At 34.2% G+C, this 24,586-nt stretch overlaps 1 protein-coding gene across 16 annotated transcripts in view; it reads left to right on the forward strand.

Annotated features, from left to right (window-relative positions):
* NBEA (neurobeachin) overlaps positions 1–24,586 on the forward strand; it is a 637,779-nt gene that overhangs the window by 160,592 nt on the left and 452,601 nt on the right. For all 16 annotated transcript variants that reach the window (XM_021065194.1, XM_021065195.1, XM_021065200.1 and 13 more), the window contains 5 exons: positions 2,705–2,784; positions 3,471–3,533; positions 3,626–3,723; positions 9,510–9,602; positions 21,169–21,277. In XM_021065194.1, the coding sequence (XP_020920853.1) occupies positions 2,705–2,784; positions 3,471–3,533; positions 3,626–3,723; positions 9,510–9,602; positions 21,169–21,277 (443 nt within the window). The remainder of the gene's footprint in view (positions 1–2,704; positions 2,785–3,470; positions 3,534–3,625; positions 3,724–9,509; positions 9,603–21,168; positions 21,278–24,586) is intronic.

Genomic DNA, 24,586 nt, shown 5'->3' on the forward strand with positions numbered 1-24,586 from the left:
TTATTTGTTTATTTTTTAGTATGAATTCTATGGATTCTTGTTTTATTCAGTGTTATATCAACAGCTGGCACACTTTCTCCGCAAAGGGCAAGACAGTAAATAAGGGCTTGGGGAGACATAAATCTCTACTGTAAGTGGTCAGCTCTGCCATTGCATTGCAAAAACAGCCAGAGACAGTATGTAAATGAATGGGTGTGGTTTGTTCCAATAAAACTGAAACAAGTGGCTTGGTGGATTTAGTGCAAAGTCTACCTCCCAGTTGTGACATTATTTTGATGTTCACATTGTACCATATTTGGCCAGTAGAAGTTCCCTCACTTGAGTCTTGGGACTGTATGACAAATATCTATACTTTTTTAGTACTTACTTGCTCTTCAGTAACAGGTATTTTTGATTCATGTTATGTTTTTCTTATCTCAGTCCTGGAATCAGCCATTTCTCCAAGAAGCTCTAGCTTATTCTGTAGATATGGCTTTTAGAAATCAGGATTGGGTGTTAGGTGTGTTTATTGTGCTTCTTGCTCTTTGGGTATCATTACTTCCAGGAATTCTCATTGGGCAGATCTAGGAAATATAAGTTTAAATGCAAATACATATGTGCGCATATCTAAACTGATCTATCTATATTAATAACCATGAGTTCACACTTCAGTGCCAATCTAAAACCATATAGGTCATTTTAGCCTCAAATTTATTATATTCACAACTTTCTTTCAATATTGAGAAATCTGGCTCCCATTGGCTTTAATATTTTTGTATATTTACTTATTCTACTTTATGAAACGAACATGCTGACACACACACTATCAACTTTTTGGCTTGACATTGCCACTTGGCTCTGGTTGTCTTTAGCTCTGGCTCTGAATTGTCCTTGTCACCTCCTCACTGTTTCTTTGCTGTCAACCATACTACTGGCCTCTGTTGTCTCCTTGCCCTGACCCTGAAGGTGCTGCCAGTCTTAGTTGCCTCCTTGGCTCTGCTGTCCCCTGGTATCTCCTTGGTATCTGCTGCTTCTGCAGATTCCCAGGCCCTTAAGGCCCCACTGGCTCCAGCCACCTCAAGGAGAAGGGAAGGAAGAAAAAAGTAAACATAATTTAAAAATAAAGGTAATAGGAACATGAAAGAACATTTTTTTCTTTTTTTTTAATTGACTTTCTACAGTTTATTAAAATTTTTTAAAAGTTTTAATTGAGGTATATTTGATATATAACATTATTTTAGTTTCAGGTGTGTAGCATAATGATTTGATATTTGTGTATATTGTGAAATGATCACTTACAGTAAGTCCAGTTACATCTGTCACCATTCAGCATTTAATTTTTTTATTTTTTCTCTTTTGATAAGGACTTTTTAAGATTTAGTCTCTCAGCAACTTTGAGATATTCAATACAGAATTATTAGCTATAGTCACCAGGTCGTACATTACATACATCTGACAGATTATTTCTTTTTCTGTATGGTTTATATATCCATTTTAGTTTGTCTTTTTTTAATGTGTCCTATGTAATCTTTTTAATTTAACTTTCTAATTCATCTGAAGTTAATTGTACTTATTTTGGAATGTTAGGTTCTGAAACACACAGTTTTCTATATGACAATTTTTTCAATACCAATTTGAGCTAAAATGCTATCTTTTAAGAACACATTAAAGATTATTTTTCACTACACTAGCTTTTCGTAGAATTACACAGTGTAGCCACTCACTTTGAGAAGTAGATCTTTTTGATTTGACTCTGATTTCACACTTTTGTCTCAAATTATTATTATATATGCTTCACTGTAAAAACATTTACTTACATTAACAATATCATAGTAGTACATGATCATGGGATCAGGTGAAATATCCAAAGATTTATGATTAAAAGGCTAATACTTTCCCAAGGAGCCATATTACAAGTCTTACATATTTTTTCACCTTTTTTCTCTGTTCATACGAAGACACGCTTACACATGTGTATACATAGATATTTCATATTATAGGTGTTTCAAAGACTTATTCTGAGTATATCACAAACACAAAGTAGTATTATATCCATAAATATAATGAACTTCATATGAGTATCATCAAGCTTAAGAACTAAAACATTACCATAAGCCTGTATGTATCTATCCTTGGTGGGAACTTTGTTCATTCCCAGGTGTAGAGATATGTTGCAGTGCAGCCTTAAAAAAAAAAATCTTTTCAGGAGTTCCCATTGTGGCGCAGCAGAAACGAATCCGACTAGGAACCATGAGGTTGTGGGTTCGATCCCTGGTCTTGCTCATTGGGCTAAGGGTCCAGCATTGCTGTGAGCTGTGGTGTAGGTCACAGATGCAGCTCGGATCTGGCGTTGCTATGGCTCTGGTGTAGGCTGGCAGCAACATCTCCAATTAGACCCCTAGCCTGGGAACCTCCATATGCTGTGGATGCGGCCCTAAAAAGACAAAACAAAACAAAAACCAACCTCATGGTTCCTAGTCAGATTTGTTAACCACTGCGCCATGATGGGAACTCCATGAGTAAATAATTTAAATTGTCAACCATCTGAAAATGAAAATAACGCTGATATTCTCTATTATTGAATTGTATAGAATTAATACTAATAAATATTATAATTACACATAATTATAATAAATATAAAGAATTTCATGATATCCCAGCAGAATTGCATTAAACTCTAATTAGGTGAGGTTTTTTTTTTCTTTTATTTTCTGTTTTATTCTAGATGGTCCCCGGCCTTCACAGAAAGAAATTATATCTCTGCGGGCATTTATGCTACTTTTCCTGAAGCAGCTTATATTAAAGGTAAAACAATTTTTCATGTTTTAAAATTGTAATATATTACTCAAATAATTTTTGTCATAGTTTAAACCATTATTGTAAAATTAGTAGTAACTACCTTTAATTCATGAATTATTTTCAAAATTCTTTAAATCTTGGTATTAACTTTTGTTGAACTTAATTTTTTGTTAAAAACCTGAGATCCTCCATACTAAAGGATCTAGCAGAAATGGACAAGGAACAAATGCATGCAAAATTGAGCATGAAGCTTTTATTCCAGAAAATGATCTATGTTCCTGTTTTAAAAGGCTTACGTTATATATTTTGTCACAGTAGGATTTTTAAAAGATTAAGACAAACAGAAAATAAAGTACACAGTAATTGCTATTGTAAAGTTTTACAGTAATTGCATTTTTTAAGAAAAGAATACATAGCTAGAAAATAGTAATATGAGTATATTTAGATGATCAAAATATAATTTTTTATAGTGACGGTCGATCAAATAGTAGTACCTTTAGAAGGATTAGACATAGTTTTCTGAATATTTACTTATTTAACTTGAAATAATACAGCATATGAATTATGAAGTACCTAGACATTTTAATTAAAACAACACTTTTTAAGTTGTTCATATTTTCTATTAAAATGACATTTAGATGGCTGTTTTTAAAGTTTTAATTTTAAATTTAAGTTATTTTTTAAAAAATTAGGATCGAGGGGTCAAAGAAGATGAACTTCAGAGTATATTAAATTACCTACTTACAATGCATGAGGTAGGACATGGCCTGGGTCTTCTATTTTAATAATTTTATTCAATGCATTAGAAAATATAACTAAATAAATATTGATTATCCTTATCATGCAGGATGAAAATATTCATGATGTGTTACAGTTACTAGTGGCTTTAATGTCGGAACACCCAGCCTCAATGATACCAGCATTTGATCAAAGAAACGGAATAAGGTATGATTATAATAGTAGTATAATTAGTAAACTTGAATACAGTTGTGCTTCTGGATAGCTCCTACTCAAAGGAGGAGCTAAAGTTACTCAAGTAACTTTAGAGTAAATATAGCAAAATCTTATACATAAGAAGGAGCTAGATATGGAAATCTGTTATTATTAGTCCTCTAATACTCAAGGAGATTGGTGTAGTGTATAGAAAACTGGTCTCAAGAAAAATAATTATACGAGTTCCTGTTGTGATTCAGTGGTAATGAACTCGATTAGAATCCATGAGGATGCGACTTTGATCCCTGGCCTCACTCAGTGGCTATGGCATACTCTGGCAGCTATAGCTCTGATTTGACCCCTAACCTGGAAACTTCCATATGCTGCACATGCAGCCCTAAAATGCCAAAAAGAAAAAAAGGTAATTGTATTGATGTTGTTGTAGTACAGACATTTTAAGTAGTGGGAACAGCAGACTTTTTTTGCAAGAAGATGAGCGAGAGTTTTATATTTAAGCAAAAGAGAGCTTGAGAAAGAAATTCTATGACTTTAGGCTGAAGAGCTAGATAGCGGCTAGGTTTGGAAGATCCATATAATGATAAGTTTAGATTTTATTTTGTTGATGAAAAAACTAAAGAATTTTGAATATAGAACTGGATGGCTCAGATTTCTGTTTTGCTGGATTTATAATCAGTGGTGTGGAAAATGAGTTGTAGGAGTTCCGTGTGCGCAGCACAAATGAATCCGACTAGGAACCATGAGGTTGTAGGTTTGATCCCTGGCCTCGCTCAGTGGGTTAAGGATCCGGCATTGCCATGTGCTGTGATGTAGGTCACAGCACGCTTGGATTGATGTTGCTGCGGCTGTGGCATTAAGCGGCAGCTATAGCTCAGATTGAACCCCTAGCCTGGGACTCCACATGCTGTGGCTGTGGCCCTCAAAAGCAAAAAAAAAAAAAAAAAAAAAAAAAAAAAAAAAAAAAAAAAAGAAAAAAAAAGAAAGAAAGAAAATGAGTTGTAAAAGGACAAAACTGATGTAGCAAGATCAGTTGTGAGATTTTTATTCATCAATATTAGGAATGATGAGCTAGGGTAGTCACGGTGCGGTGGAAATGATGGAGATGAAATGGTTTTGAACAGGAAGCTAAAACTGAAAGGATTTGAAAACTGAGTTTAGGTATGGTGTTTCTCTAGTAATTATGTAGATCAGTAAAACAGTTTCTTGCTTGGTATTCTTATGAATTTAAACCTGTAAGCTAGCCTCTTAGGGATTCGCCCTTTATACTTTTCTGGAGCCTGCATTATTTGAATGAATAAGAAATCTAGGTTCGCCACGTGCACCTCAGTGAACTTCCATAGGTGTGACAAGAGTTTGGAAATAATGTATCAGTAAATGTCAAGGATTTTATTAGTGCTTCTTTTACGTGGCCATTTATCAGCAAATAACTACTTTCTAGTCTTGAAGGACTTCCTTTTCAAATCAGAAAACCAATTACTTTATTTCTATATGAATATTTAACTTGTGACATCACTATTACTTTGAGTTTTACAACTCATGAGGTTGCTAATCTATTTGAATAAGAGGATTATGCATTTAATTATTAACAACTATATTTTCTTATTGTAAGGTTGAAGTGAAATTGCTGACACAACTAATTTTACCAAATATAGGCAATTTCATATGGCTCAGGCTAATATATAATACAGATAATTACACTCCTTCATAAATTATATTCAGATAGAACACTTAATATCCTTGAATTTTGATCCCAGTACCTACCTTATTTATTATATTAAAGTGATAAATTAAGAAATCAATACAAAATATCCCCATCACCTTTGTGGATGATACCAACCTTAGATTGGTTGATAAGGTGAAATTAGAAATAGAATTGTGCATTGTTTGACACATGGAAGTAGTTTTTCAAATGTATAATATGAAAGAATTGATTAGGCACAGTGAATACGAAGGTTTTGTTGCTCATGGTTGACACTAGCGGAACATGTCCCATTCTTACTAATGTGTTCAAATTAATCTCGAAGACGGAAAATTTGCCGTTTAAATTTTCACAATTAATTTTAATTCATACATGTTAAGCAATGAACACAAAGGAAGAACTTAATTTAATTCTGGTTATATTTTAATTGGACTTAAGGAAGACCTTGTGATAATACAACACTGAACTGAACATCAAAAAATGTGATATTTTTATATCTGAAATGTTCAAAGAAAAGACAAGATAGTTTTTTTTTATTTCCCCAATACATTATTTTTTTTCTATTGTACAGCATGGTGACCCAGTTATGCATACATGTATACATTCTTTTTTCTCACATTATCATGCTGCATCATAAGTGACTAGCCATAGTTTCCAGTGCTACACAGCAGGATCTCATTGCTTATCATTTCAAAGGCAATAGTCTGCATCTGTTAACCCCGAGCTCCCAATCCCACTCCCTCCTCGCCCCCTTGGCAACTACAAGTCTGTTCTCCAAGTCCATGATTTTCTTCTCTTGGAAAGATTCATTTGTGCCATGTATTAGATTTCAGATGTAGGTGATATCATATGGTATTTGTCTTTCTCTTTCTGACTTACTTCACTCAGTATGAGTCTCTAGTTCCATCCATGTTGCTGCAAATGGCATTATTTTGTTCTTTTTTATGGCTGAGTAGTATTCCATTGTGTATATATACCACATCTTCCTAATCCAATAGTCTATCGATGGACATTTGGGTTTTTTCCATGTCTTGGCTATTGCGAATAGTGTGGCAATGAACAGCAGGTGCATGTGCCTTTTTTAAGAAAATTTGTCCGGATATATGCCCAAGAGTGGGATTGCTGGGTCATATGGTAGTTCTATATTTAGTTTTCTAAGGTACCTCCATACTGTTTTTCATAGCGGTTGTACCAGCTTACATTCCCACCAACAGTGTAGTATGTCCCTTTTCTCCATACCCCCTCCAGCATTGTTATTCGTGGACTTATTAATGATGGCCATTCTGACTGGTGTGAGGTGGTATCTCATGGTAGTTTTGATTTGCATTTCTCTAATAATTAGGGATGTTGAGCATTTTTTCATAAGCTTGTTGGCCGTCTGTATATTTTGGAGAAATGTCTGTTCAGGTCTTTTGCCCATTTTTCCATTGGGTTCTTGGCTTTTTTGCTGTTGAGTTGTATAAGCTGTTGGTATATTTTAGAGATTAAGCCCTTGTCAGTTGCATCGTTTGAAACTATTTTCTCCCATTCTGTAAGTTGTCTTTTTGTTTTCTTTTTGGTTTCCTTTGCTGTGCAAAAGCTTGTCAGTTTGATTAGGTCCCATAAGCTTGTTTTTGCTTGTAAGGCTGATGTCAGAGAATGTTTTGCCTATGTTCTCTTCCAGGAGTTTGATTGTATTGTCTTATATTTAAGTCTTTCAGCCATTTTGAGTTTATTTTTGTGCATGGTGTGAGGTGTGTTCTGTTTCATTGATGTGCATTAGCTGTCCAGGTTTCCCAGCAATACTTGCTGAAAAGACTTTTTCCCATTTTATGTTCTCACCTCTTTTGTCAAAGCTTAATTGCCCATAGGTGTCTGGGTTTATTTCTGGATTCTCTATTCTGTTCCATTGGTCTGTATGTCTGTTTTGGTACCAGTACCACACTGTCTTGATGACCGTGGCTTTGTAACATTGGCTGAAGTCTGGGAGAGTTGTGGCTTCTGGGTCTTTTGTGGTTCTGTATAAGTTTTTGGATTGTTTGTTTTAGTTCTGTGAAAAATAATTTCTTATTTTACACAGTTTAGATAATTTCCTGGCTGAGTATATTAAGCTGGAACAAATGAATTAGGATTCACCTAATTATCTTATTATAAGTGAACAGTCATTAACTTATCTGTCAGTAAATTTCCTATTACACTGTATCTTGTTTTATGAGAGATGCTTGTCTAGTTGTGAAGAAAATTCTGTATAACATAGATGTCTGATTCCCTTAGATGTTTTCTTTTCTGTTTCATAATTCCTGTCAATCCTTAGGATGTACCTTATACTTTTTCCCTTTATCTCAAATGTTTACTACAGAATAAGAAACTGTGGTTGTTTGTGATTATGTGTTTGAGTGTAGTCACATTTTTAGGTTGTGAGGTTTTACTTTGGTTCTCAAGATTATTTTTGTTGTTAAATGTTCTTATGATTTTCTGAATATTTCTTTTTTGATGTGTATAACTGTTCTATTCTCATACTAGTCTTTTTTCATTCCTGGTATGTTTCCTTGAAAGTTCTGAAAATAGATTTCAGTGTGAATATAAATTCATGTAGGAACTTGAGCCTTTTGTCAAGGATGCACAAGCCTCATCTTCCAAAGAAAATAATCACTCTAGAGTTAACTTCTCATAGTCTCTTCTTCAGGAGAGTAATACGAAAAGAGAAATATTATCAACAATGTGTTATTTTATTTTGTAGTAATATAAGTACTGTTAAACATACAGTAGATATCTTAACTTTTAGTGATTTATTTTCCTTTGTTAATAACACTGAAATGATAGGAAAATTAATACTGCATCTTCTATTACTAGCTTTTTTAGTTCAGCCTAGATTACCTTCAAAATATAAATGACATTTTATTTTTTAAAAGATATTTGATAGAGTAAAGTACACTCTAATTTTATAGGGACACTACTGCCACCTGCAAAGAGGCTTCTTAAATTTTAGAATCATTTGCAAAAGAATGTAGTTATTCCTGCCCCCTTTTAGTTTCTTCAAATTACTTTTATTTTTTTGAAGAAAAATGGATAAAATTTCTAAAGTAACTATGAATATTATAATGAATTTGACCCTGCCCTCATATACAATTTGAAGTAACTGTATGTTAGCTTAGATCATGTGTTATAAGAGACTTTTTTGCTCCATATAACAGAAAACTTCTCAAACTAATTTAAAACAAAATAATGTGTTTATTATGGAAACACATTAGGGTAGGAACCAGGACCAGAAAGCTATGAGGAAACAAGTTTGCTTTCTCTGCTATTTCCTGTATAGTTGCTTTATTCCTTCTGTGTAGAGACCGCTGGCTATCCTATAGTTTCTCTTCTAAATCATTTTTCTTTTTTTTTTTTTTGTCTTTTTGCCTTTTCGACGGCCACACCCACAGCATATGGAGGTTCCCAGGCTAGGAGTCTAATCAGAGATGTTGCCGCCAGCTACACTAGAGCCACAGCAATGCCAGATCTGAGGCGTGTCTGCAGCCTATACCACAGCTCATGGCAACCCAGATCCTTAACCTACTGAGCGAGGCCAGGGATCGAACCCACAACCTGATGGTTCCTAGCCGGATTTGTTAACCACTGAGTCATGATGGGAACTCCTAAATCATTTTCTACTTCAAGAGCCTAACAAAGACTAGATACTGTTTCTCAGAATTCATTCTAATTTCTCAGAAAAGAAAAGTAATTGAGCAAGTATGTACCCATGGTCCAATTAGCTATAACCAAGAAAAAGGTCATCAAGTACAAATGCCAGAGGAAATTCAAATAGAGGAGGAACTGTGGCTTAACTATGCGTAGACCTTAAAATTGAAATTTTGTTCAGTATAGTGGGAGGCAGTATTTATGAACAACCAGTAATTTTGTCCTTTTGCATATATGTTTGAAGGTCAAATTTAAAGAAAAATTAATATGATAGTTTTTAACTGTTCCAAAAAATTTAAATCCTAAGAGGTATTTTACATTTTATGTATTTATAATTTATTCATAAAGTATATATAGAGTGCTTATATTTGTAGTATTTGTTAAGTGCTTAAAAATCATTTATTTCTATATATTTTAGGGTAATCTACAAATTATTGGCCTCTAAAAGTGAAAGTATTTGGGTTCAAGCTCTGAAGGTTCTGGGATACTTTCTGAAGCATTTAGGTCACAAGTAAGTTGATGTTTTTCATAATGAAATATAGAAGTATCTACTGAAATTGTATTTTTACTAGTTTTTTATCTCATATAATATATGAATTTGACTGGAATGATCTTGCAATGGAAAATAATAGCTTCTTGTAAAGGTTGTAAAAATGTTTTAAAAATAATACTTTTTAAAATAGTAGATTATAGGAGAAATACATTTAAGTAATATAGTTTATTCCTATTTGTCTGATGGAAAGAAAATACTGTTCTTTTAAGGGTATAATTAAATATTGCATCAAATAAAATAAAGCACATAGGGATTTGGTTTCAATGGAATTTTCTTGACACAAAACCATGCATATCGAGGTCTTCCTAAGAGCACTCTTTTGCTCACATGCTAAGTCATATTTAATATTTGTTGGTATTCTTTTTGTTTTATTTTAATTTTTTGTTTTTAGGGTTGTACGTGCGGCATATGGAAGTTCCTAGACTAGGGGTCAAATCAGAGCTGCAGCTGCCAGCCTACGCTGCAGCCACAGCAATGCCAGATGGAACCACATCAGCAGCCTACACCACAGCTTACAGCAACATGGGATCCTTAACCCACTGAGTGTGGCAATGATTGAACCTGAGTCCTCATGGATGCTAGTCAGGGTTGTTACTACTGAGCCACAGTGGGAACTCCTGTATTCTTTTCTAACATTGAGGCATATTCTGATTCAAAGGTCTTATGATATCTCTTCCCTCCCAAATCTCAAAGCAGATATTTTTAAAATCATCTGCTGATATAATGCATTTTTTATACTATGTTGTCCTGTGTGTGAATAGTCTTGTTTAAATTCATTTTCTATACAAATGAGACCAATACAGAGTACTGCTACTTAGTACTGATAGGTTGGGTTCCTCTCAGAACTTTAATATTGCTAATTCTTTTTGATATGTTGATTTACCAAGAGTTTATTGATAGCATTGATTAAAACTGCATAATATTCAGATAAAATACCTCCAGTATGCTAAATAGTCTAGAAGAGTAGATACTATTCTCATTTTGGTGCCAAACCAGTAGTCAAGTTAAGAGAGAATAGAGATGTTACAGATACAGGGAATAGTTCAACAAGCCAGGATTATAGGAAAGAGTAATGCATATATGAGGAACTGTAAGTGTATTAGGTGATAGAGTATTGGATGAGAGTATATGCACTTTTAACATGAAGAGATAGGGGTCACTCATTTCACTTTAGTAAAATCAAAGAATTGACTAACAATGCATGTAATGGAAGTTTTTAAAAAATCTATAAAAGTCAGGAAGTATAAAATGTGACATCTAACATCAAACATATCTGCCATATAATAAATGTAAAAGTTTTTAAAAATTACCTATAATAAGGAAAAAAATCACAGTTTTGCACAATAATAAAACCCAGCTCTAAATGAAAGAAACACACTGAAAAACAAAATGACTTAGAGAGGGTAAAAATAAATGGATGAGTAAAGCTATACTACATAGATACAAATGAAAAAAAAAGAGTAGGAATCAATATCAATACAAGCCAAAAAAGCAATATACTGTAGAAAGAAAGATGCTTTATAATATTAAAAGTTGAAACTTTCATGAAACAAATTGCTGGAGAAATAGATAATCATTAATATTTTAAAACATTAAAACAAACTGCGATTCACCCCAGTCATGAAAAGTCAAGGGTGAGAGTAATCCAAATAATAAGGTAAATCTGATTAATATAATTTTAGTATTAGTATGGTTTTTTGATTAATGTAACTTCAAGTGCTCTTGGAACATGCATGAAAATTTGAAATGGTGTAGTAGGCATCAAAGAAAATTCTGAAACATAGAAACAAAATAGACAAAATTCTCCATGTCTTAGATATTTATAAATAATGCTCCATTGAACATGAGTTTGCAGGTCTCTTTTTCTATATGTAAAATGGAATGTTATTTAGCCATAAAAAGGAGGGAAACCTGTCATATACCACTACTTGGATGAAGCTTGAAGGCTCTATACTAAGTGAAATAAGTCAGAGAAAGACAAATAATGCATCATTTCATTTATATGTGGAATATGTAGAAACTGAGCTCATAGAAACAGATAACAGATCCGAGTTTTCCATAGGGTAGAAAGTAGAGAATGGGAGAAATGAGTGAATGTGGTCAAAAGGCACAAGCTTTCAGTTGTAAGATAAATGAATTCTGTGGATGAAATATGCAGCATCATTACTATAGTTAACAATACTGTACTGTATATTTGCAGTTGCTAAGAGAAGAGATCTTAAATGTTGTCATCATAAGAAAAGAAAGAAAACTTGAAGATCCCTGGTGGTTCATTGGGTTAAGGATCCAGTGTTGTCACTGCTGTAGAAACTTCTGCATGCCACAGGCACAGCCAAAAACAAAAAGAAAAAAGATAACAATTTTGCCACTATTGAGAGGTGGTGTTAACTAAACTTCTGTGGTAATCATTTTGTAGTATGTATACAGATCAAATCATTGTCGTACACCTTATACTAATATTGTATTATATGTCAATTATATCTCAATAAAACTGGGTGGGTAAGGCTTATAGGCAGCTGTAATAAATTCACTCTCTGTTGGGGTACATCGATAGTGGCGGGAGGCCATATCTGCCTGGCATACTGGGGTCAGCCAGGGATATATGGGAAATCTTTGTACTTTGTGCTTAATTTTGCTGTGCACCTAAGACTACTCTAAGAAGAAAATTTATTTAGAAGACATATGTGGGGAGATGCTGATAGGAAATAAGAAACAAAAATACTTACTTATATTGGTGAAGGGAGTATGAATAAGGAGGAATGGCCATGAGTTGAGCATGAAAACTCTGTCTTTTTATGTCATCGTTATTTTTTACCCAAGTAAAAGTATTGTGCATTTTAAAACCTGATTAATAGAAGTTGGTAGAGCAGTATTTAAATAGGCCAAAGTAAACGTTCAGGAAAAAAAAGTTAATGAGGCTAGAGAGGGGCGTCATATAATGAAAAAAGTATAACTCACTAAGAAGATACAACAATTTGCTGTTTATATACTTAACAGCATAGGTGAGGTATAGAAAGCAAAACTGACTAGATTTGAAAGATAAAATAGCTTAGAGTTTTAACATATTCTTCTTTTTAAAAGAACCATCGGAGTTCCCGTCGTGGCTCAGTGGATAACGAACCCAACTAGTAACCAAGAGGTTGTGGGTTCGATCTGTGGCCTCACTCAGTGGGTTAAGGATCCAGCGTTGCTGTGAGCTGTGGTATAGGTCGCAGACGTGGCCCAGATCTGATGTTGCTGTGGCTGTGGTGTAGGCCAGCGGCTATGGCTCCAATTCGACCCCTAGCCTGGGAACCTGTATATGCCCTAAAAAGACAAAAAATAAAAATAAAAAAAAATTTGAACAAAAATGTTCGTGGCTTGATTAACATGTATTTTCCCAAGCACAGATAAAACACTTTTCAAATGAGGCTGTAAAATTGTCTCCATAAATTTAAATAAATTATTGTCATATAGATGACTTCTCACCCACAGGAAATCAGTGATAAAAATCAAACTTAAGAAAATGGAAATATACATATTTTAAATAAGTACAACAAGATATTGTTCAAATTATAAAATACTTGGAAACAAAGATATTGAAATTTTTACATACTTTTATTTTTAAGAATTGGCCTAAGTAGTATTGGAGGCAACTTATAACTCTAAATATATTCAAAAAAAGAAACACATTTTGTCTTTTTCCCCCCAGATTCTCAGTTTTATGGTAAATATAAGAGTACTTTAACATTAGGACGTATTTTAGTATGATCTACTTGTTAACAAATTATAGAATTTGTTTTATATATATATTTGTTATATATAATCATACTAATACTAGTGGAATACAAAATTTTTTCATAAAATTTGCTACCTACCATCAAAAAAATTCTTTGGAAACCATGAATAAAAAATGATTTTTTTTTAACCTGATGCAGATTTTTTTTTTTTTTTTTTTCTTTTTGCTATTTTCTTGGGCCGCTCTCGTGGCATATGGAGGTTCCCAGGCTAGGGGTCGAATCGGAGCTGTAGCCGCCAGCTATGCCAGAGCCACAGCAACGCGGGATCCGAGCCGCATCTGCAACCTACACCACAGCTCACGGCAACGCCGGATCGTTAGCCCACTGAGCAAGGGCAGGGACCGAACCCGCAACCTCACGGTTCCTAGTCGGATTCGTTAACCACTGCGCCACGACGGGAACTCCCTGATGCAGATTTAACACAGTCCTGTTTAGTGGTGAAATGTAGAAGCACTCTTCCTTTAAATAACTAACACTCAAGACTGTTTTCACCACTTCTGTTCAATGTCATGTTGAACAATGTATTGACTCTATAGAACACTCCACTAAAGATAGCAGAGTTATTTTCAAGTGCATCTGCTACATTCTCCGGAATGTATTAATGTCGGGCCATAATACATAAACAAGTTTCACTAAGTCTAAAAGAATTGAGATGAAACAAAATACGTTCTTTGACCACAACAATATTAAATTAGAAATCAACAAAAAGTTTTTGGAAATTGCTAGATATTTGGAAAGTAAATAGCACACTTTTAAATAACTCTTGGGTCAAAAAGTTACCACAAAAAAATAATAATTTTATTTCAGTAAAAGCAAAATCACAACACATAATAATTTATTGAATCCTCATGCATTGCTGATGGGAATGTAAAATCTTCCAGCAAACACTTACCATACAACCTGACATTTATATGCTTAAGTGTCTACCCCACAAAAATGAAATTGTATGTTCACACTTATACTTGTGCATGAATGTTCTTGGTACCATTATTCATAATAGCCAAAACCTGGAGATTATGTACTATCAATTGATAGATAAATAAATGAAATATTATATACTTATGTAATGGAAAACTATTGAACAGTTAAAAAGAAATGAATTATTGATGCATGCTCTAATGTTAGTGAGTCCTGCAAACATTATGCAAATGAAAGAAGCCAGATGCAAAAGACTAGATATTGTATGATTCAATTTATTCGAAGTACCCAGAATGCAAGTTAGTGGTCCGTGATAGAAGTGCAGATTGACTACAAATGGACACAAGGGAACTTTTAGGGTAATGAAAATGTTCTTTAATTGGGTAGTGGTGTGATTCTATGACTCTGTAAGGTTTTAAAGAAAGTGCTGGGTTGTACCTGTACAAAATATTGACTTTTAAGTTATATATATTATACCTCAATAAAGATAATGAAAACTTTAAAAGTAAAGTTTAAAACTCTTAGCATGTGTAGGATAATAGTATAATTGCCTTAGATAAAGGAAGTATTTATAAAATGATAAATAAATAAACATAAATCATCCAGGAAAAAGTTGATAAATGTGACCTTTAAAATAAAACATATTTTAAAAGGTACCATAAAAAAGTGAAGGGACTAAGCGCAGAGTGAAAGATAATTGCAGATTGTTTGGAGTACAGTGGGCTTGTATCCCAAATATATGAAAAACCATGCAAACTAATATGAATAAATAAAAAACTATTAGGAGAATAAAGAATATAAACAGTCGGTTCACTGCAGAGCAAACTTGATTGGCGAATAAGCGATGGGCAACTTTAGTAGCAATCAAGAAAGTACAAATTTTAAAATTTACGTTTAATGCCCCCTAGGATGGTAAGCTTTAAAATTTTTGACAGTATCAAGCGTGGCAAGGATATATGTAAAAGATTTTCAAATCCCTTGTAGAGTTGTATAATTGCTACAATCACATTGGGGAACAATTTGACAATTTTCGAAAAGATGAAGATACTCTAGGACTAAGAAATTATCTCCTTGACATAAAGACACTCTTATGTAGTGCACAAATGTTCAATGTAGCATTATGGGTAATGGTGGGAAGTTGGAAAAAGCGTAAAAGAATATCAGTATAATAACAGAGAAGTGAATTTAGGTATGTTTTACATTTTATATATTGAGATTTGAAAATGAATTACCAAAAGTTGACTGTAATAAACCTAATATGAAGCAATAAATCAAATAATAGAAGGATACCATTTATCCTTCCATTTATTTAATTTTTTAATATGAAAAAACAAAATTATAATTAGTTGAGCAATAGATGTTTATCCAATAAAAATGTAAAGACATACTTGGTAATGTAAGATCAAATTCGTGATACTGAATATCCTGAAACAGTGAACGGCTCATGGACGGGTATCCAGAAGTGCTTATTTTATTTTATTTATTTATTTATTTTTTTATTTTTATTTTTTTGTTGTTGTTGTTGTTGTTGTTGCTATTTCTTGGGCCGCTCCCGCGGCATATGGAGGTTCCCAGGCTAGGGGTTGAATCGGAGCTGTAGCCACCGGCCTACGCCAGAGCCACAGCAAGCGGGATCCGAGCCGCGTCTGCAACCTACACCACAGCTCATGGCAACGCCGGATCGTTAACCCACTGAGCAAGGGCAGGGACCGAACCCGCAACCTCATGGTTCCTAGTCGGATTCGTTAACCACTGCGCCACGACGGGAACTCCCAGAAGTGCTTATTTTAATATTTTATTTCTTAAGTTGTGGTCATGGTAGCTACAGGAATATTTATTTTATATTTCCTTTCTTTTTACAAAATCAGGTTTAAAAAATATAAATGGGTGAGTGAAGGGCTAACAAACAAAAAGAATGCAAAACTTTGCTGGCGTTATAGAAATCAGATGTGATCTGAATGCACAAAATAGAATGAGTTGAAGTTAAAAATTCAAAACAAAATATAGGAAAACATTATGTGTTGATGAAAGGCATACTTTAAGTAGATGATATTATGGTCATAAGCCTGAAAGCATCAGATATTGCATTCAGCTTTGTAAGGCAAACCGTTAGAGATGCTGTAAGTACTTAATAAGATGCAGTAGTGTAGACAATATTTCTCCTTCAGAATGGGGCCGATTAAATAGGTAATATATAAAGATATAGAAAAATCGAGTATATATTCATAAAACTTGACTCAATACATGTATGTTCAATCTTATATCCTTTGAAAATATACTTTATGACTATAGGATATTTACTAAAAAAAAAAAAAATCATGTCCTTGGCCATAAATCAAACAATGTGGACACAGATTTTATTGGCCACCATTTTTTGACCATAATGTAATAAAATTGAAATGTTTCAAAAACTGGTAAAGAGAAGATAATAAAATAAAAATAAGAAATTATCTAAAATTATCTATGTATGATAGCAAAAATATACTCAAGTATTTCCAGTACTAAAGAATAAAGATTAAAATTAGAGGGATGTGAACTCATATTACAACATTGATTAAAGGACAAAAAAGTACCCTAGGAAATCCAAATCAATAAAGATGAAGATTAGCATCAAGAAAGCAGAAAATAAAACAACTGTTGAAAGGATTGCTGGTTACAAGAATGAATTTCTTGAAGGAATTGATGAAATGGATAAAACTTTTTCATATCTCATTAAGCAAAAATTGAGAGATTTGGAATGAAGTGCTTTTACAATTGTAGGACGATTATAATAATTATAAGAAAATATGTTATTTTATGGCAACATATAAGACATTCACATCTTGTCCTTGGTAATTATATCATTTTGCTTCGCATATTCTTAAATACTTATTTTGGGGTTTTCTGTACGTATGCATTACTACTTCTTCCATCAAATAAAATGTGGGAAGAGTAATATAAGATCATTAATAAACAAGGTAAACATAATCCTGTTTTGCTTCACTAGTGATCATCATCTGATATTTCAACAGACCCATTCTATGGTCCTTTAATTCTTTTCTATGTTTTGATGCATTTCCCCATAAATAGTGATAGATGCATGTATTTTTGAATTCCCATAGCTTACCCATTCTTAGTCTCAAAAGTAGAAGGCTGAGGGAACATAGGTTCAAATCTCAAAAATTTTACAATTATCCTAATAGACTGAAGGAGTTTGAAAAATATAACAGTGTCTACTATTTGAATAACTAATGATTCTTAACTATAGAATACTATATAGAATAGTAGCCTAAAATGTTCTTTCTGTTTATTAGGGAGGAAATTTAAAATGTAAGTAAAATTTTAGTACATTTCCTGAAAACCATAAAAAAATTTAATAACTACAGTTAAGAAGACTATACTATGTACCTTAATGGAGAGAATCAATTATATAAAGGTTCGTAAGAATGAATTTATAAACATAATGCAGAGTTTCAAAGAAAATTCCAGGTTTTATTTTTTTATTTTTTTATTTTTATTTTTTTTAATTTTCCCACTGTACTTTTTTAAAAAATTTTTCAAAAACTATTATAAAATTAACTCAGGTGAACAAACGGGTGAAATATGTCAATATAAGGTTAAAAATAAGAATAGTGAATGTTTATTGTGATAAGTCTAGTAGCTTTTATACCAAGGAATGAGCTTAAAAAAAGAGGTAAATAGAAACCCCAGGGACACATGCTAATGCACGTAGCTTTAGATGTCAGGAACATCATTAAATTGTGACTATTCAATAATTAGCAGCAAAAAACTGTTTAATGTCTGAATTGGGGATAGAGAAGGAGAGAGAATCTTACCCCAAATCATGTTTTCTCTCTCGTCTTCTCTCCCAATCCACTGAAATTCAAAAAATGGAAAATATTTGTTAATTATTAAGGAAAGAATAACTTTCTTAATATTATTAGGGTTCTTATAATCAGCAAGAAAGCAGATGACGACACAGAGGAAAGAGCGGTCAGAGGATGGTATCAAGCAGTTGTCCTAAGTAATGTAAATTGTCAAAAGATTTTTGAAAATTTATCAGCATTTCTTCCAAATTAAAATAAGACCTAATTTTTACCTATCAAATTGACTATTATTATTATACATAGGCTTGGTGAAACTGCTGGTAAATGCATTTGTACCTTGATGTTGGAATATGAATGCATGTGTTTTTGGAAGCCATAAACTGCAAAGTCTCATAACATAAACTGTAACAACTTTTAACACTATCATTTCCATTTCAAGAAATTACCCTAAGATATGCCAAAACATTTAAGTAAAAGGACAAAGTTTTGTTCATGATGGAAAAAATTTGGAAATAAGATAAATGATCAAGAGTAGTAGTGAATGGATAAATGGTGCTACATTCTGATTATCAGTTGTATTTAATGACATTGAAAATACAAGAGACAGTATATTATTGATTTATAGGACACAAGCTACAGATTATTTTACATAGAACTATATCCATTTGATTGATATCATCTATATCTGTCATATGTGTATGTGCAACATAATTAGTGTAGACGAACGTAAACTAATGTTGGTAATGATTATCTCTGTATTATGGAATTACGGGTTTTCTCTTGTCCTTGTCATGTTCCAACGTATTCTCTGAATTTGTTATAAGAAGTGTTTTTTTTTTTTAACCATCCTCCATAAAAATGGTGGTTTGTTTTGTGAAGAAAGAAATTGGAGTGTGTTTTTAATGGAATGTTTAGTAAGCTAGAAAGTGTGTGATTTGTATGGATTAAAAGTTAATTTAAGACCGTAAATTGCACTGTTAATCCGAGTGGGCAGAAATCTTGTAAAATTTAAAAAGTAAAGCAAATGGGCACTAAATTCTGAAGTCTATTTAGGTCTTAAAAGTTAAGCAGTTTCGAAATGCTAGTTTCTTGAATGTATGGCTTAGTGAAGCCTTTCTGAACTGAATGCATTGGGCTGGATCTTTCATTAGAGGTCCTGTCGGAAACAGGATGATTATGTGATACACAGGGCCGGTGTCCCCACTTTATGCCTCAAGCGATGATTGCCGTTTGGGGCTAGCTTGACTGCTGTGCAGCAGCATTTATTGGTGAGCATTGTTTTAAAGCAAACTGCCAGAGGAACCTGACTCATCTCTTCCCTGGTGTAAATGTGCAGTATTCTTCAAGTCCCCCAAGAGCTAGAGTTAAGCTGCTCCATAAACATTTACCTCGGAGGATATAGATCGTCAAAAGCGCATGAATTTCTTTAGTAGCTGAAATTGTAGTGTCAGAGTTAAGAGATTACTCTAAATTCCAGACAGCCTAATTTATATGACTTCTACCAGCTCCATGTATCAAAGAGGTGTATCAAGGGGTAAACATTGGTGTTTTGTTTTTTCCTGATTGGGAGCAAATGAAAACATTAGGTCTCCTTTCCTTAGATGTGGCTTGAGTTGGAAGAGACTAAAGCATCTTCCCCTCCATAATCCCATAGTATCAATCTGCCCAGATTTTTAAGTGACCATTTGACTTTTTCCAGTCTTATTTAAGTGTCTTACAAACACAGCCATTAAACACATGCCCTAGCTTCCTCTTGGATTTAGGTAATTTTGCTGTTTCCCTCTCTGGCCTGAGGAGGATTGGGGTGTGGGGAAACAGCTGCCCTAACTCTGTTGTTGTGCGTTGTGGAGCTTGAAGGCTGATGTTAGAAAAGAGGATTTCCAGGTGAATGGTACCTGGATAAGTGGTTCATTACTTAATTTTTTTATTAATTAACGTAGCAATAGCTGCTATAACAAACAATGACATTTTAGTAACTTATCAAACTAGTAGTTTATTCCATATTCATTTAAAAATCCAAATAGATATTCTCAGCAGGTAATTTTCTTCAAACTGTATTTTAGAGACCCAGGCTGCTTCTTCCAGTTACATCTCTGCGTCTACATCATATGGCTCCTGTATGCTGCCTTGGGGAGGAGCATGGGAGGAGCCCTTTTTCTATGGGCCAGGCCTAAAAATGACCCATAAGTGTTCTGCTCAAATTCCTTTGGCTAGAACCCAGTTAAATGGCCACACCTAAGTCTAAGAGAGGCTGGAATTATAGTATAGCTGCGGGCTCAGGGAGAAAGAAACAAAGATTTGGTGTTTACCTGGTGAGTTTATATCTTAGTTGTCAAATCCAAACAGGGAGCAAGAGAAAATCAAGGTAAGAAATGAAATACTGAGGGTTGAGAGCCAAGGAGCTCCAGATCTTGACTTCTCAGAATGTTACATGAATGAAAGTCATATAATAATTCGTTAGACTAGAGCTAAGTGTCCCAGGAGACCTTTAATAGAGCTTTCTGTTCTAATTATAGACTTAAGGGGGAATAGTTAAATGAGCCACAAATATAAGCAGTAATGAATCCGCTTTATTTCTGTCATATTGTTTTGCTTTGTACACACTTTTAACCATAATTTTACATTTTTTATTTAAAATTTGTAACAGATTATTTCACAGACTTAAACAGAAAGCCGTATTAACAGAAACTGATAATTTTAACCTATTAAAACAACTCCTGAATAGTTATTAGAAATTTTAAAATAATAGCTATCAACATTTATACAATGTTTTATAGTTTGTGCACTTAACATTTAGTTGGGTAAATATTTTGTCTAGGAATTGTTTAAATAGTAGTCTTTGTATTTTAGAAGACAGCTGAGCTATAAACTGTCATTTCTTTTTATAGATGAAAGGTAGTAAAAAAATGACTACTTATATGATTCTGTATCTGCTTATAGATTTTACTTATCCTAAAATCATGTGATCAGAAAATCTGATATGTTTCATAGTATCATATTTTTTCCCCTTTTTTTTTCCAGGAGAAAAGTTGAAATTATGCATACCCATAGCCTTTTCACTCTTCTTGGAGAAAGACTGATGTTGCATACAAACACTGTGACTGTCACCACATACAACACACTTTATGAGGTAAAAAAAAATTTTTTTAATGTATGATTTTATTTATTTTTTTATTTTTGTCTTTTTGTGCCCGCCCCTGCGACGTGTGGAGGTTCTCAGGCTAGGTGTTGAATTGGAGCTGCAGCTGCTAGCCTATACCACAGCCACAGCAATTCAGATCCAAGCCACATCTGTGACCTACATCACAGCTCATGGCAACGCTGGATCCTTAACCCACTGAGCAAGGCCAGGGACCAAACCTTCGTCCTCATGGATACTAGTCAGATTTGTTTCCACTGAGCCATGGCAGGAACTTTTAAAGTGTATGATGATTTTAAATGTATGCAGTGAAAACCGTCTATCTGATTGGAAAAGTAGTTCTTCATTGAACCAAAAAAGTAGTAATCCTTAAAAAAAAAAAAAAAGATGAACAAATACTTACATTTTTATAATTTTGTTTAAAAAAAAAAACAAAACCCATGTGCATTTTTTGTGTGTGTGCCTTTTCAGGGCTGCCCTGGCGGCATATGGAGGTTCCCAGGCTAGGGGTCTAATCGGAGCTGTGGCCGCCAGCCTACGCCAGAGCCACAGCAACACGGGATCCAAGCCGAGTCTGCAACCTACACCACAGCTCACGGCAACACCAGATCCTTAACCCGCTGAGCAAAGCCAAGGATCGAACCCAAAAACTCATGGTTCCTAGTAGGATGCATTTCTGCTGCAGCAGATGGAAACGCCCCACATACATTTTTTGCCAGTCTTCTGATGTTGCTCCTAGGTCTTTTCTTTGAATATGGGTCAGTTGAACGGTTTTGCAGAATTTTTCTCATATAAACCACACCCATTGTGTATTTGTTCTCTCTCTCTCCCTTTCCCTTTCCCCTCATCCTTCTCTTTATCTCTAATATGTAGCAACTACCAGCATTAACCTGGAATTGAGACTGAGATAAAATGTAGGTAAAAATTAATCTGTAAAAATGTTATCTGGAGAAGTTTTAGATCTCATCATTTCAATTCAGAAATCTTTTTCTTATTTTATTTCTAACAGATGGCCGTACAACTTGGGTTCAGTATTTTCTATGAAATATGTGTACTACCTCCCAGAGTTGCTATTCTCTTAAATACCAGTAAAATATTAACGAATGTTTCCTTATGTTGTCCTTAATTCTACTTTCCTGCAGCTGATCTTCTGAGATCCCACTTCTTTTCTGTACTGCAGGAATTGACAAACTATCGATGTCTGTCTTTGTATGGCCGCAAGCTAAGGATAGTTTTTATATATTTATTTTTTATATATTTTTTTTATTTTTTGCTTTTTAGGGCCACATCCATGGCATATGGACGTTCCCAGGCTAGGGGTCTAATCGGAGCTACAGATGCTGGCCTGCAGCACAGCCACAGCAACGCAGGATCTGAGCCATGTCTTCGACCTATGCCACAGCTCATGGCAACACTGGATCCTTAACCCAGTGAGCGAGGCCAGAGTTCCAACCCACAACCTCATGGTTTGTAGTCAGATTCGTTTCTACTGTGCCACTACGGGAACTCCCTGTATTTTTCAATGGTTGAAAATAATTAAAAGGAAAACAATGTATGACATGTAAAACTTAAATGACATTCAAATTTCAGCATCTGTAAAGAGTTTTGTTGGAAGCTAGCCTTGCTCATTCTCTTCTATACTGCATTTGGCTGCTTTCGCATCATAGCAGCAGAGCTGAGTAGATGCATCAGAGTGTTTGTTATGCTCTCATCACTGCACTGCTGCTCAGTGCAATCAGTAACTTGACAGTATTTCACGTACCACTTATATTGCCCAACCTAACTTTTTTTTAATACCCATGCGTACCCATCATGTCAAAACAAGAGAAAAGTGTCCTTCAGCTCTCACACTTTAGCATATCATTTAACATACTATTTTGGACTATTTTGCTGTAGATGCAGATGGCAAAGTATTGTGTCTGTTTTACAAAGACACTCTAGTTGTGCTAAAATAATATATATTGCTCCAGTCTCCTGGGATAGACCATGATAGAAAATAATATTTTAAAAAAGAATTATATATTTGTATGACCAAGTCACTTTGCTATACAGCATAAATTGGCACATTATAAATCAAGTATATTTTATTTTTATGTTATTATCATTATTATTATTATTTTGGTCTTTTATCTTTTTAGGGCCACACCCACAGCGTATGGAGGTTCCCAGGCCAGAGGTTGAACTAGAGCTGCAGCCACTGGCCTATACCACAGCCACAGCAACTCGGGATCCAAGCCTCATTTGCTACCTCCACCACAGCTCACGGCAATGCCGGATCCTTAACCCACTGACCAAGGCCAGGGATCTAGCCTGCGTCCTCATGGATAGTAGTTCGTTACCACTGAGCCACGATGGGAACTCTGAAATCAAGTATACTTTAATAAAAGAATGTATATTGACATTATTTAACACTCATAATAGTATTTCTGACTCAGAAAATGTAAGACAGTACCTCATCATTGCAGATTTTTTTCATAAAAATAGAAAAGTGAAATGAGAGACATTGAGGAGAGTAGATGCTAAGATTCGAATGGAATTGTACTATAAATTAATAGGGTGCTAATTCAGACTCCTAGTGCTGCTTTTTTTTTTTTTTTTCATATAAGCCGTCAGCCAGGTATAGCTCAATTATGGTTTTAGCATGGCTTGTAAGCAGAGGATAGTTTTTACATTTCTAAATGGCAGGGGAAAAGAAGACTATTTTGTGGCACATGAAATTCAAATTTCCAAGTTTTATTGGAAGATATCCATGCTTATTAATTTAAGTGTAGTCTCTATGTAACTTCATACTGCAATGACAGTAGTTGTGAGAGAGAACATATGGCCCACAAATACTAAAATACTTAATATCTGACCTTTCTTTTTTTTCCTTTTTTTTTTTTTTTTGGTCTTTTGTATTTATGGGGCCGCACCCACGGCATATGGAGGTTCCCAGGCTGGGGGTCTAATCGGAGCTGTAGCTGCTGGCCTATGCCACAGCCACAGCAGCGTGGGATCTGAGTCACGTCTGCGACCTACCCCACAGCTCACAGCAACGCCAGATCCTTAACCCACTGAGCAAGGCCAGGGATCGAACCCGCAACCTCATGGTTCCTAGTCAGATTTGTTTCTGATGTGCCACAATGGGAACTTTAATATCTGACCTTTCTATAAAAACTTTGCTGCAGAGTTAAAATTCTGTCTCTGCTACATGTAGAGAAATGTCTCTCCCCTCTGTTGCTTTTACTCATAACGATGTATTAATCTGATATCAATTAATATGCATTTATTATAGAAATTTGTAAAATACAGGAAAACATT

This window comes from Sus scrofa, chromosome 11 (genome assembly GCF_000003025.6).
Source record: "Sus scrofa isolate TJ Tabasco breed Duroc chromosome 11, Sscrofa11.1, whole genome shotgun sequence".
Taxonomy (NCBI): domain Eukaryota; kingdom Metazoa; phylum Chordata; class Mammalia; order Artiodactyla; family Suidae; genus Sus; species Sus scrofa.